We start from the raw sequence: 14898 nt of genomic DNA, 5'->3' as shown, positions 1-14898 counted from the left end.
TGCATGCAACTTCGAAAATTTCGCAACGCACAGTGTAAATTAGTCCTAAATAAGCAGCGACGCAAATTCGAAAAAACGTAAAACGAAACCACGCAAAGCGAGGTATTAATGTAGTCGGTTATTCGAATATGTGAAGATATTTACGAAAACTTATGGCAAACACAAGAAAGTTTGTTTATTCATTTATTAATTCATCCTTCCATTCATTCCGTCGATAGTTCGTTTGTTCGTTCGTTCAATAAATAAATGTTTGAAAAACAGATAAATTTAATTGTAAAAAAGTGTCAAAAGTCTTTGTCAACATCCCCTTTTATATAATACTATTATCAAGACTGAACAATAATTAATATATATAATAACCTGAATATATCATAAATATGCATAGATAGATAAATGTGGACATTGATCTGTCAAAATTGCAAAATAAAAAGAAGAGACTTCAGATATAGCTAAAGTCGCTTCTACCAGTTCTTAGCAAAAAATAAAAATAAATAAATTTGATCTTGCGTGCAAAATATCCAAGGTGCCATTTACAATGTTATATCTACACTTAATTAATATTATATAAAGGTAGCCATAATCAGTAATAACTTATAATAAATATAGTTACAAAGACCGATTTTTAATTATAACAAGAAAACTTTGAAAATGTTATTTCCATAATAAAGCATTCTTTAATGATAAATATGCCGTACCGTTTGCCTATGGTGAGGTATAATAAAATATTTGTATTTCAGCGAAGACATTTGCAGTTACGTATCTAAGATAAAGATGTGTCCACTGTGCGATTATTTCTGCGAGTATTGGGACCTGCGCGACACATGCCTTCAGTCTCGGATCACTTATTTATTTGACAACTCCACTACCGTCTTTTTCGCTATTTTTATGAGCTTTTGGGGTAAGTAATAAAAGATTTTGGTATAAAATCATAGTAACTGCGTATTTTACTTTTATGTTTATTTTTTGTTATTTAATAGGTGAATGATACTATGTTTTACACCATTTTGTAACTTCACTTGTTTTTATATTACTCTGTGTTTGGCACTAATCGGTGTAACATAACTCCCGAAGATGCCCCGTGGAGGGGTGAAACACGTGTTGAGTAATTTGGTGGTGGCGGTTGTGTGATTCGCATTGTTTGCCGCATACACATTTATCAGCGGGCTGGCGGGCAGTGCATTTCATTGCACGACTACCACTGCATGTGCGGAAGTGGCTAAATATTGGTCCTTTTCTTGCACTTGTTTTTGTAATAGCTGGCCACTTATGCTTCGTATTTTTTTTAATCGAAGGCTCTCAAACTGGCAAAATAATGTTTTTTACTAAATTTCAAATGGTTAAATTTTAAGTTTAAATTTTACCAAAAAAATTACAATAGTTTCTATGGTTAATTTCTACTAAGAAGAATTATTTAACAATCAACAATTTATAATAATTTGCAAGCGTGGTGAATATTAAAAATAAAAGTACAAAGTCAATAAAATCATATTAAAAACTGACTTTACAATTATGTTAGGCACTTCAGCATTATCTATTAATTATTATCAGAATATGTATCCATGACATCCTGTATAAAGATTATAAAACATTTTCATTTAGTTTTATAGTTTCATTTATAATCAGTATTAATCGGGTTATATCTTGTTCTCAGCTGCATGTTTCTTAGAGCTGTGGAAGAGGTACTCCGCTGAGATGACCCACAGGTGGGACCTGACCGGGTTCGACGTGTACGAGGAGCACCCGCGGCCACAATATCTTGCCCGTTTAGCCCATGTTAAGCGGAAACAGGTTAGAAATCGATTTTAAGGTTAAGTAGATACAAGCAGCTATTCGATTATTTAATCGAAATTGAGAAGTGCAAGTTGTTTTCTCAAACAAATAGTCCATGCGGAAATAAACAAAACATAACTTTTATAACAGTTAATTTTATAAAAAGCACTACAAGCTAAACAATAACTTTTTTTTTTAAAAATTGACTAATTCTAAAACTAAAAATGTAATGTAAAATTGTAATGAGGGAATGTAAATGAGGGAAGACAGAAGATGTGCAAGAGAAAAAAACAATATTTGAAGGATTTTTTTTTAATTTACACGAAATATAACGTCGTCTGCCTCAAACATGGCAGGGGGAAAGAGAGGTCGCCAAAAATGGGGAACATTAAATAAGAAAAAAATATTCAGTCTGTACTGCGTTTATACGTGCAATTTGTTAATTTTTAGTAAAGTTCATGATTTCATACTTACCTAATAGTTGAACGTGGTGACGGGCGTGAGCGAGCCGATGGTGCCATTCTGGCGCATGAGGCTGCCGGCAACGCTGATGTCGTTCAGTGTGGTGGCGCTACTGGTGCTGTTGGCGCTGGCGACGGTGTTGGGCGTGGTGTTGTACCGCATGTCACTACTCGGCGCCAGCATCCTGCGCCGCAACGACAACGGCCTCATCACCTCCAACCCCATCATGTTCACCACTGCCACAGCTGCCTGCATCAATCTTGTCTTCATCTGCATTTTTAATTATGTAAGCAAACGGGAAAATTTTCGAACATTTCTATATTTATTAGTTTAATTTAATTATCATTATCATTTAGACCGATAGGTATTGGTGATAAATATCGGCCAAGTTCTAAATCTGGTCATCGTCGTCCGTTGTCAGCTTCCTCTCTCGTGGACTCGTGGTCGTCTTGTTCTTTTAGCTCCAACAACCTTCGGTTGCACGAGCAATGTGGGCCACACATTGCCACTTCAGATGAGCAACTCTTAGCACCACGTTAGTGTTCTTGGTTTTTTTCGGATCAGCTCACATTGTGATTCGATCTTGCATGGAAACTGAACATAGTTTTCTTTCTTGCTTTCTTGGTGATTTAGACTCTTATAAGACCCAGCCTAAACAACCATGTCTCACATCCGTATGTCATTTATTGATTAAAATTTACAATATTGTAAAAAGTATCCTTGTGACCATCAGTTTTGTAAAATTATTTAAGGTTATTTAGGCTTTTTACCCAAGATCAAGACTGATTTCTGGACGTGCAATCGTGGCTTTAGTGAGAAGTTTGATCTGGCAGACTTAGTGCACGTGTGATTTTAATGGTACCAAAGCAATTTTTTTTTTCACGAATTTAATTTTATTAGCTTGATATACTGTCAAATAATAAATAGTTTATCATTGCATCATTCAATTAGTTTTGTGAAGCATATAGTAAATTTTGGATTGAGAATGAAAACATTAATAAATTATGTATAAAGATATATACATGTTTAAGAAATATGACTTTAATATTTGTAGATTTTTTGGTTACAAAGAGAAGATTGTATAATTAAAGCTGGGTAATTAAAATAGATTTTATAGTTATTGAAATAAAGTACAAATTCGCTTATTGTTAACTTCCAGGTGTACCAATATTTAGCGGAATGGCTGACGGAGAAAGAGCTGCTACGGACCCAAACAGAGTTCGACGATTCATTGACACTCAAGATATACCTGCTACAGTTCGTCAACTACTACGCATCTATTTTCTACATTGCGTTCTTCAAGGGCAAGTTCGTTGGTCGCCCCGGTGATTATGTGAGGCTGTTTGGGCATAGACAAGAAGAGGTAAGCATATAATACAGGGTGGCCGGTTATGGCTATTATATCTACAAGGGGTTGATTGTATATATATAGTACACCCCGTATCTAAAAATAAATTCAGAAATAATAAACATTGTGATCAGATTACATATTAAAATTAATTATTGTATACTATCCATCATTGCATAATTTGTACTGCCAGAAGCTGTTGACCTGTCGCACTAAATTAGAATTTCTGACTAAAAAGTAAAAGCTTTTTGAGAAATGAGCTATATCTAACCAATAATCCTGTATAATACATCAAATGACATTTTTATTATAATAAATAAATGTCTTAGTCCAATGGGGTTTTTTTGTGAAATTTTAACATCGGCTTTTTATATTGATATATATTGATACCCGACCCCAAATAAAGGGAAAAGGGAAGGAAGAAGAAGAAGAAGAGGCTTTTTATATTGATATATGATGAAATAATTTATTTTGCTTGTTTCTCACAGTGCGCACCTGGTGGTTGTCTGCTCGAGCTGTCGATCCAACTGGCCATCATAATGGTGGGCAAGCAGTTCATAAATACAGTGGTGGAGATGATGATGCCGTACCTACTTAAGTGGTGGAACATAATACGTACCATTGGAAGGAAAAACCGGTAATTTTTTTAAAATTGAAGATGTGAGATTATTTTCTGTTAAATTTTTTGTTTATGTAATACCATATATTTATTACAGTATAAAAAGCCCAATGCAATGGGCGAAGGACTTCAAGTTGGTCGATTTCGGTAACATGGGACTTTTTCCGGAGTATCTCGAAATGGGTAAGTTTGTAATATTTAAAAAAAAGTGCTCCACTTTTTATAAAATACTTTATAAATAAATAAGAAATATTCACCAAATATACTGCCAAGCTATATAATTTATTCAGTAATTCGAATTTTTTAAACTGTTTTCGATTCTTTATTACTTCAAATACTATTTATTTTTGGATAAGTTGTAACACACATTTATGAGCAAATGAGCTATAACTTCACCCCTTTAAAGCCATCACCTTTTATCACCATGGATCGGGTATCTAAACCCTTAAATGCATGACTTTTATTTATGCTTTTAAAAAAATATTTATCTTGCAGATAAGTACACTAAAATGCAGGGCAAAAACAATGTATATAATATTTTTTAAACTTTTTAAAAAAAAACCTTATGTTGCATATATACAACACTATCCATTTACTCTCTCATTTTACGTTTAAGTGGTATGTTACAGTTTTACATCATTATGCATTTAAGGGTTAATATAAACTCAGTATATTTAATATAAAATTTAATCAAGTTAATTTTAATCTTTTCATCGTATCTTTTAGTACTGCAGTACGGTTTCGTAACGATATTCGTAGCGGCGTTCCCACTGGCACCTTTGTTCGCTCTCATAAACAACGTACTGGAAATGAGGCTCGATGCCAAGAAGTTCCTCACCTGCTACCGTCGGCCAGTGCCGCAACGCGTCACCGACATCGGCGTCTGGTACCGGATTCTCGACTCCATCGGCAAACTGAGCGTCATCACTAATGTAAGTAAGAATTCATGAGTTCCTGGTACAATTACATTTATTTTATTAGAATACTAGCTGATCCTGCAAACGTTGTTTTGCCCTGTATGTTATTTCTAGGAAACATTAAACAGCAAATAAAAATAAGGGTTGATCGTAGAGGGATAAAAATTTAGGGTTGTATGTATTTTTGAAAAAATTTTCTAAAAAAATTAAAACAAAAAATGTTGTTTAAAAAAAATTAGGGGTTGACCTCCCTTAACATTTAGGGGATGAAAAATAGATGTTGTCCGATTTTCCACCCTGGCAAATATGTACGCTATTTGCCCTTAGTAATGAGACAGACGGTCTATTATTTTTTTTAAATAGGCACACCTACAGTTAAACCCATTATATGTTAGTTTTATATAACATATATGTAGTATAAAATTAAATATGTTTACCTATTGTAGACTTACACGGATTTCGCGATAATTAAAAAAAAACTTATCTCGTCGTTTCGCTCTATAAGCTCCCACTACAAGGCATTAGGTGGATGTCTATGGGGGATAGACCATAGTAGCTTGGTAGGCGGGTTGGTGATCACAGTTTAGTATTATGGTACATAGAGAACGCTGCTGCCCATGCTCTGGACTTAAATAAATTAATAAAACAGAAAAACAATACTAAGCCACACTCTAAATGATAATAATAATAATAACAATAAAGTTATTTTTACGCTAGTTGTATGATATAAGCATTTTTTTGTTCAATGTCATTTGTATGTAAGTGTTATCTACCTTTTTTTAACTTTCTTAACGTTTCTTTGTATCAGCGTTTTTAGTTTGCATTACGTATGATTGCAGGGTTTCATAATTGCGTTCACGTCGGAGTTCATACCGCGCCTGGTGTACCACTATTCCACGGGGTCGATGGTGCAATATGTGAACCACACGCTCGCAGATTTCAATGTCACTGTCCTGGAGCATCCGCCTAAGAACTCCCAGTACAACGAGACCATGTGCAGGTGTGACAATTTACTTTAAGGAGAAAAAAATGGTTTTAATATATATTTTAGAATTATGGCAATAATATAAGGAAGTATCTAATGGATTAAGGCGTTACTTCGCGGAAGTCTATCCTAAGTAAGAAAAGGACCAATATATAGCTACTTCCGCTATGTAGCAGCAGTCGTGGAATAAAGTGCACCGCCCGCTAGCCCGCTAGTAAATCCGCATGCAGCAAACAATGCGAATTACACAAATACCACCGTTAAATCACCCAACACGTGTTTCACTCCTTCACGGGGCATTCTCAGGAGTAATGTTACACCGATTAGACTCGGTGTTTGGCACTAACTGCACGACTGTTGCTACATAGCGGAAGTAGCTATATATTGGTCATTTTCTTAATTATAAGGAAGGTTACGAACGCAGGTCTCGGAATAGGCTTTCAAGCCTCAATTTTATAATTATGTCAACCAATAGATGTCCACTGAAAAGTACAGGCTTCCCCCAAAGATCTCCACGATGACGAGTCTTGCATTGTTCGTATCCAGCGATTTCCTACGACTCTGATTATGTCGATCCATAACCTATCCACAACCACACATAGTGTGTTCAGTAAAAACTCGTAAAAAATCGTATTAAACTTAAAGTTGCTTGAAGTGATAATAAAGCTTTGGAATTAATAAATAATAAAAAATAGATTTATTCGATTTACTAAGTTTGGGAAAGTAAACACAAAAGAAACTTCTTCTGAGTTTGTGGATTCATCTTAGATAGAGTGCATCTTAAAAACTTGTAGTTTTAAGTTGAAGTTTACAGGCGCTCCTGGCTTCTTTCTTCTCATAACTTCTAAAAAGTTTCACTGCAAGTAACCTTAACATGAGCTTTGCAAAAACAACTTGTACGCTTTTAATCACCAACAAGTTTGTTTGTTTGAAAACATGAAGAAGAAATGACAATTTCTATATGGTGTAAAAATTGTGGATTTATAATATGTTCATCTGAATGTCACATTTTTATTTCTATTTCGGCTACCTAATAATAAATATTAAAAAATTCAAATTAATAGTCGATCGTCAAGAACGTTTAATGATTGACATAGGCCTTTCCCATAGGTTTCAGATAAGACCGTTTTTATGGCTTCCGTTTTTGGGAGCCTTTCGTAACAATAACAATTACTTCAAAAACTTTACATAGCTTATTTACATTCTCATCTTTATTTTAATCATTCATTCTTTTATTCGTTACAAATTCTTTCATTCATTTTCATTCTTTGTATTCCTTATATTTCTCGCTTTGCTTTCGTCGCCTTCTCTTACCGAATACTACAGGTGTTACATTTTTTCGATATTTATTTTTCTTTGCATTCGGTTGGCAGCTGTCTGCGTAAAGTCCTACGATTGCCTACAAAGTCGTCTGTTCACATTGTGGGTGGACGTCACTTTGTTAAACGGTTTTATTTAGTTCGATCCGTACGGAATTTATTTGGATCAAAATTAGAAATTGAAATTTAAGCACCTTCCCGTTGTCAGATTGGTCTGAAATTTGGTACACACATTTAATTTAGATGACAATACAATATAATAAAATCAATAACATTATAAATCTAAGATGGCCGCCGATACAAAATGGCGGATTACGTATTTTTCCTTAACCCCCTCAATATGGGTATCAAATGAAAGGGCTACACTAGTAAAACACGATGATTATGTCAAAATTTAAGATGGACGCCGTTCCAATATGGCGGACTAGGTACATAATTTTCCACTACCACCACAATATGGGTATCAAAAAACCGTTTAACTTAAAAGTTTTTTAAACGTATTTATTTATCTACAGATCCTCTCATTCCTTGACTTGACAATGAACAACAATTGATATTATTTGCAGTTACCCTGGCTACTGGTATTACAAGGAAGGAGATGACTACGAACATTCGAACTGGTACTGGCATATAATGGGCGCTCGTTTGGCGTTTGTGGTTGTTTTTGAGGTATGTGGGTTATTGTACTGTTTGAAAACAAACCAACTTAGACAGTTCAAATATTATCATTGTTATATTAAGTATTTATTAAAAATATTATTGTCATATATTACTATTATTTATTGATATTTCCTTAATTTTATAAATTTAATAATTCATACAGGTGGATTGGTTATAGATGTAAAAATTTTCAAGATTTGAATGTTGCTGAAATGCTGAAAAGCTGTCAATAAATGTATGTTACATCCTTTCGTAAATCCAATCTTTTAATAAATGACTCATGATACTACAAGAAAAAAGCGTTTTCAAAATAATGATAACTGCGTATTTAAATTAATTATTGTTTACCAGTTATTGGACTATTAAATTCCAAAATCTATTTCAAAATTATCACTATATACAGAGTGATTTGATGTTAAAGCGTTTTATTAACAGATGCGATTTACAGCCAATCACTGTATGAAAATCTTGATTGATTTTTTATTTAGAGTTAGATTCTTTTATGAAAAGTTTTAATTACACGACCAACGAGCCTGTATAAAGTGGTCACTTGGAAATATGTTACATTAATTTCTTCGGCCAATAACTTTCCTATAACAAGTCTTATTTGACAGTACAAAGTTTACAGGAGCGGATAGGATAGTGAGGAATAATCTAAAAAACATTTCTATCGTTTCAGAACGTGGTAGCGTTGGTGATGATCATCGTTCGATGGGCCATACCAGATATGTCGGGCGAGCTTCGTGACCGGATACGGCGTGAGGCTTACGTCATCAACAGCTTCATACTGGACGAGACCCGAGCGCGCACGCTCGCCGAGCGAACGCTACACGACGAGGGGACGAACGGGCAAGCGCGCCAAGGTTGCCTCCACACTAGCGTATAACGAAGATATGGGCACGGTAGCGTATCGGCTTTATTTGTGTGCCTACTAACAACGACCTTTGTTCACTGGCTTTATATACAATGATATGTTACCTCTAAAGTCTTATAGATAAGACCAAATATCAGATATCTATAAATTACTAAAGATAGATGTGGTCTTTCACCTCGTAAAAGTAATCTATATAGGCCAGCGGATTGACATGTTGTAATGGCAGTGATCTATCCGTACGTCAAATCGCTACTGGGGCCTTCTGGGAGATTCTGGAGGGGATACTAAAGACTGGCAAGCGCAGCGTAGACTATCCTTGTAGGTGCAAGGTGGACAGATGACCTTGTTAAAAACACCAGGAGACGTTAGATGGTCTCGTCTTCCAACATGTATTCCATTGGTAATCAATGGGCCTCCCCATGATGATAATTACAGAGCTGTTGTAATCCAGGGGTAAAGAATGGGTGAAAATCGAAGATTTAATTACTGGCAAGCGTTTATTTTACATGAATTATCTAATTTGTCAAAGAAAGACAAATCTTTAGACCCAAAATCTTATTAAGTCACGCAAAGTGGATATCATTAGGCGTTTTAATGTTTCTAAACTATAGATACTGCTACTATAAACTATAGAAATAGTAGATACAACTAAAAAAATGGTTGTATGTTCTATAGGAACTTAGGTAAACTACATAAAGCAACCGCTGTGACATAACTAACGTAACGGTCCAAGCTGGGATCCCTCGGGAAATCCTCAGGTATAATTATGAGTAAAGAAGTTTAAGTTAACTATACATGAGGGCCCTTACACCCATCATAAAAAACGGAGCCTAAATTAGTTAGGTCTATTATATCCATACATATAGCCTTTATAAGGTCTGCTTTATCTTGCTTTATTTATATTTAGCCTTATATTATATATATATACTTCAGTATGAAGGTGAAGAGTTTACTTTGTTAAGATAGTCGAAAGATGTTAGATGTAGACTGTTTTCTACCTGTCCTATTGGAAATTTATGGTGATGGCCTATGTCCAACAGTGGTCGTCTTACAGCTGAAACAAGGATAATGATGATTTTTTTGGAGCAATAAAAGTAAAATTTATTATTAATATTCATTTTAAGATCATTAGTGTTGTTTTATAAATTTACTATTCACGCCAGTTAACAAAGGTCGTATTTTAAGACTGTGTTTTGTGTGTCTAGAAAAATCAGGAATGTTTCAAACTTTATCCAACCTTAATAATAGCCATATAGTTCATATTACATCCCTTTATATATTCACAGTTCCATAAATAGTGTTTCGATATATGATCTGAACCTAAAAATAAAATCAAAAATTACAATTTTGATGTGTAAATTAAAAAAATGTGAAGTAAATGTAATATATGCTTTGGGATTGTATAATAGTATCTAGAAATGTGTTATTCGCTTCAGCTGGAAAGAATTTTCAAATTCATTCAATATATTGGGATGTAGAATGCTTTGCTATAAATCAAAGGTTCAAACATATTTTTCATATAAACCACTTTCAAAATTTATCTGGTTCCGGTGGACCCCTTGCAGTTAAATTTCTGCCAAATTCATAAAACTCGTCTAAAAATGTAAAGACTATGTTAAATTCACATTTGCAAGTCTTGACATGTATTAAATATATAGTATGCAAGTTTTTTTAAAAACTTGCATACTATATGTAACAGTTGCTGAGCTTCTTAAAATATATGCCTACATTGATAGGTGAATTCAAGTCAATATTTTAATTTTTCGCTGTTGAAAGCAGATACTTTTCCGTAGACCCGTATTTATGAATTTTTAACCCTTATTTTTTGTCACTCCAACGAAAACCCTCTTCGAGTGACCCTTGTACCCTTTGAGGTCCACCCAAACCCTTTTGAGAACTAATACTGTAAATTAATATCACATTTTCTATAAAATATTTGTAAAATAATAATCGCAAAAAGAATCAGTCTTCAGAAAGTATGTTGTTTCATAAATAGCATAGTCTATAGCGAGACAAGGACATTGGAAATACATTTTTTAAAGCGGGCTATTAAGAAATGAACCTTATATTGAAGGTATAGAGCATAAATTATAACGCTTCATAGTTTTGAACATTTGGCATAATCACACAGTACACGTTTAACGCAGTCTTATACACCAATTGGAAATTCCTCAGTGACTTGTATGACATTAAAAAATATTAAAATAGTTTTATATATACATATACAGTTGTTGAGGTGTTTGCTTTTGGTTATACTAATGCGTGCTTCGAAAATACTCATCCAAATAGAAATATCAAGTGGTTTTATAAGTCGAAGCTGCAGTTTCGAGCGAATGAAACATTTGTGTGAGTGATTTTTATACTTTTTTTTGACTGACTGCATGCATAACACAATCAACACTTACATTTTATTAAGGGAAGGTTCCTTTACATAGCATATAGTATCAGCTAGTGTTTACACTATGAAATATAATTTAGTAATAATTAATTTTAAACGCTTGTAATACTCTCTCACAGTATGGCAACACTGAGTTAACAATTTAGCAGTCACAGGTAATATATTTTAATAAACACAGTTAAATATTGCTATGAATTAATTGCTATCATAAATGCTATTAACAGATTGGCTTACCATGAATTTGGGTGTGTTTGCAGGTTTTTCACGTAGTTTAAATTTGTGATCTTATTATGTAATAAAATTAAGTTATAAATAGCACAGATATATAATCTTTAAATTATCTATAATCACGTAACAGGTTAGAAAACAACATCGATCCATAAATTGATGAAGTTGTTATAACAGTTGCTACCTGATTGGACTTATATATATAACGTAACTTTAACGTTATGCTAGGTTTTATAAATTATATGAAACTTGGGATAACTGAATATAATATTAAATTTTTATTACGGTAATACCCTTTATAACAAGGTAGATTAGTTCCGCAATACAGTGTAACACGTTGTACTAATGTTTTCGTATAATGCGATTCTATTACCCCGTATAACGCGTTATGTACAAATGAATCACGTTTGATTTGTCTCGTTGAAGGGTTTTAAATGGAATACTAAGAAAAAAAATATATATTTTGTCGTAGATCGCAAGTTATTTGGAATGCTTACAAATCGTTATAATATTCAAATTCTAATTCGAAAATTGTGTATTCAAAATTCTATGGATACCTGTTCGGATAAATAACTCAAACAAAACAGATGAAAGTAACACAGCAGGACTATTTTTAAAAAATAACTTAGAATAACATATTTAATAAATATTGATATGGATTGGTGGTGAACATTCTCAAGATGTAAACCTTTAATATAAAACCGTTCTCTGCCTATTTTTTTTTGAACTTAAAAATAGGCAGTACGTAAGTTTATAAGTAAGTTTATACGAGGAACATGAAATAGCGTAATATGAAAACGCTTTATAAAGGACCTTGTTATAGTGGGAATTATCGTACTTTAACAACATTAATTGAGGTTTTTGTTTTAAAAGGTTCCTATAAAGGTAAGTGATCTATGCAATTATTATATTCCTGGAGTAATAAATATATTTTCGAATTATACAGGGTGATTAGTTATAGATATAAAAGCTTTAAGGGGTAAATGCTTAGATCATTTGCTGTCGTTTAGTCTATAGTACACCATATCCAAAAATTATTGGTTTCAAAATAATAATTTATTGATAATAAAAAAAATAGTTTTCTGTTGCTTTTAATAGAGTTTCAGGGTGATCTCTTCATATAGGGTGATTGGAAATAGGTGTAAAGGCCTTAAAGCTTTTTGATGATTAATGAACTATCAGTTCACCACTTTAAAACTTTACACCCATAACCAATCATCTTCTGTTATATATACCATGGATTAATGTGTTAGTTTGAAGATGAAATTCAATAGTATAATAGTTGTAAGTGGTTTAATAAGATATTTATGTTTACCAGGACATAGAGGTGATGCGGATTGGAATCACATCGCCTCGCTGTCGGGTTCGGACTTCGACTTGGCTGCCCATGGTGATCATCAAAACATTGCAGACATCACCAAACACGTTGTGGCCCAAATACCGCCTGAGAATCGGGCTGGGCCTGCACACGTGTGACAATCAAATGGCAGTTCCGTAGCAGTAAATTGCTGATATTAAGGAATTGCTTTGCATTACTCTTTAAGTTACTGTGTCTGTTGTATGTATACTCGCTGACTCTCGCTTCGAGGTCTTTGCGGATGTTCCATCACCCTCTCGTGGAGGAAATTTTAAATCATCTGTTTTTCGTTAAATCCATACATGGTCATTTTTAACACAAAAAAGAAAAGTTTGGCCAAGTTTTATATATATAAGTGGCATTGTTTGAAAATAAGTTTTTTTTTTTCATGGAAGCCTCTAGAACCCCACTTGGGGGTAGAATTTAGTACCGTTATTAATAAGATCCATACGTGATTATTTTTAACATCATAAAGAAATGTTTTCAACCAGTTTGATGTACCAATATATAACATAATCGTCCCGTTAAGAGTAGAGACACGTTCTTAGTTGATCTCTACTCTGTAAAAGGAATATTCCTACTAAATTTCAAGTCTCTAAGCCATATGCTTGTAGAGATATCGCGATGAGTCAGTACATCTGTGGAAATACGTATATATATACATAATGAAAGCTAATGTTGTCATTGTAAACTGCCATTCACTTTTAAATGTAAACTTTTTATTATTTCGACTATAATTTCCACAGATAATTTTTTAAATGAAATAGAAAATGATCTAAATGTAATAATTCTTGTATTTTGGCAGTTTAAAATGCTATGCTACTACATAAAGCCAAATAAAGACTACATTTTTTATAACATTTACGTATTTAAAACTGTGTTAAACAATCTATTCTTGTTATTGTTTTATACGAAGGTTAGTACATGTTTTAATTTGAAACAGAAATCGTACATTAATAATCATAAATCTAAAATGTGATATAGAAATAAAGACCAAAAAAAAGGAAAACGCACACTTCATTCACTTTTGAGCTAATACAATTAGTATATATTATACCATATCAAAGTATCCTATTTATGTTAAGGGGATATCTTTAAAGATATTTATTCTACTAATAAAAAAGGTATTCCTTGATGTATATTTATTAAGTATTCTATTTATCGATAATTCTTTTATATCAAAATGATCTGTACATTCTACATATGTTTATAGTGCTACCGAAACTGCTGTCCCTCGCCATAGGTATAGAAGACGAGGGTGGGGGATTAGTCGTTCCCTTTTCTTTTTTCAGCTGTTTCAGTAGCACTTTACTTTATAAGTGGTTCCAGTTCACCATAGATTTAGTAATCACAGGTGTAAAAATAGGTAATAAACCATTGCTACAATCCTATTGTATGGGCTCGATAGAACAATTCCTCTCAATACGTAAGATTTATTTTACAATCAGTCTCGAGTTATGAATCTATGTTGTTGTCCGTTATTTGTACTTAATCACGGATATGCTTCCTATATACGCTTAAAATCAGGTTATTAACCTCGCTTTACTATATACATATTAATTTTGAAATATTAATTGCTATATAGAACTATCTGGAGTATGTTTAGATTTCGTAGTAGAATAATTTTTATTAAAATTTATTGAGAAACGTTTTAAAGTAGTCCAATGATTGAAACAAAAACGTTGATTTCAATTTAAAAGTGTAGAAATTTTAAAATATATTAATTTTGTATATTACATACTTTTGGCTGTCAAAATCGCTGTTAATGTAACATGCATTAACCCTTAAAAGCATAATGATGAAAAATTGCAATATAACACTTTAAATACAAGTGTACAGTAAATGCATAGTGTTGTATATCTGCAACATAAGTTTTTTTTTAATAAATAAGTATAAACAATTTTATTTTTTTCTATTTTTTCCTGCATTGTAGTATACTTATTTGCAAAATGTATCTTTTT

The 14898-nt window shown here is 33.0% G+C and overlaps 1 protein-coding gene across 1 annotated transcript in view; it reads left to right on the top strand.

The window, feature by feature from the left end:
• The window catches only part of LOC137929374 (anoctamin-1-like), a 50697-nt gene extending 36004 nt beyond the window's left edge, over window positions 1-14693 (top strand). The window contains exons 11-21 of the mRNA XM_068772285.1: window positions 738-898; window positions 1652-1788; window positions 2252-2518; window positions 3392-3595; window positions 4069-4217; window positions 4297-4382; window positions 4926-5131; window positions 5956-6116; window positions 7987-8089; window positions 8760-8943; window positions 12899-14693. Coding sequence (XP_068628386.1) covers window positions 738-898; window positions 1652-1788; window positions 2252-2518; window positions 3392-3595; window positions 4069-4217; window positions 4297-4382; window positions 4926-5131; window positions 5956-6116; window positions 7987-8089; window positions 8760-8943; window positions 12899-13056 — 1816 coding nt within the window. The 3' untranslated portion in view covers window positions 13057-14693. The remainder of the gene's footprint in view (window positions 1-737; window positions 899-1651; window positions 1789-2251; window positions 2519-3391; window positions 3596-4068; window positions 4218-4296; window positions 4383-4925; window positions 5132-5955; window positions 6117-7986; window positions 8090-8759; window positions 8944-12898) is intronic.
• The last annotated feature ends 205 nt before the right edge of the window (window positions 14694-14898 follow it).

The sequence above is a fragment of the Battus philenor genome, unplaced genomic scaffold (genome assembly GCF_028537555.1).
Source record: "Battus philenor isolate CCGP_79_NKW_IND1 unplaced genomic scaffold, ilBatPhil1.0.hap1 SCAF_5, whole genome shotgun sequence".
Lineage (NCBI taxonomy): Eukaryota > Metazoa > Arthropoda > Insecta > Lepidoptera > Papilionidae > Battus > Battus philenor.
This window is presented reverse-complemented; position numbering and strand designations above follow the sequence as displayed.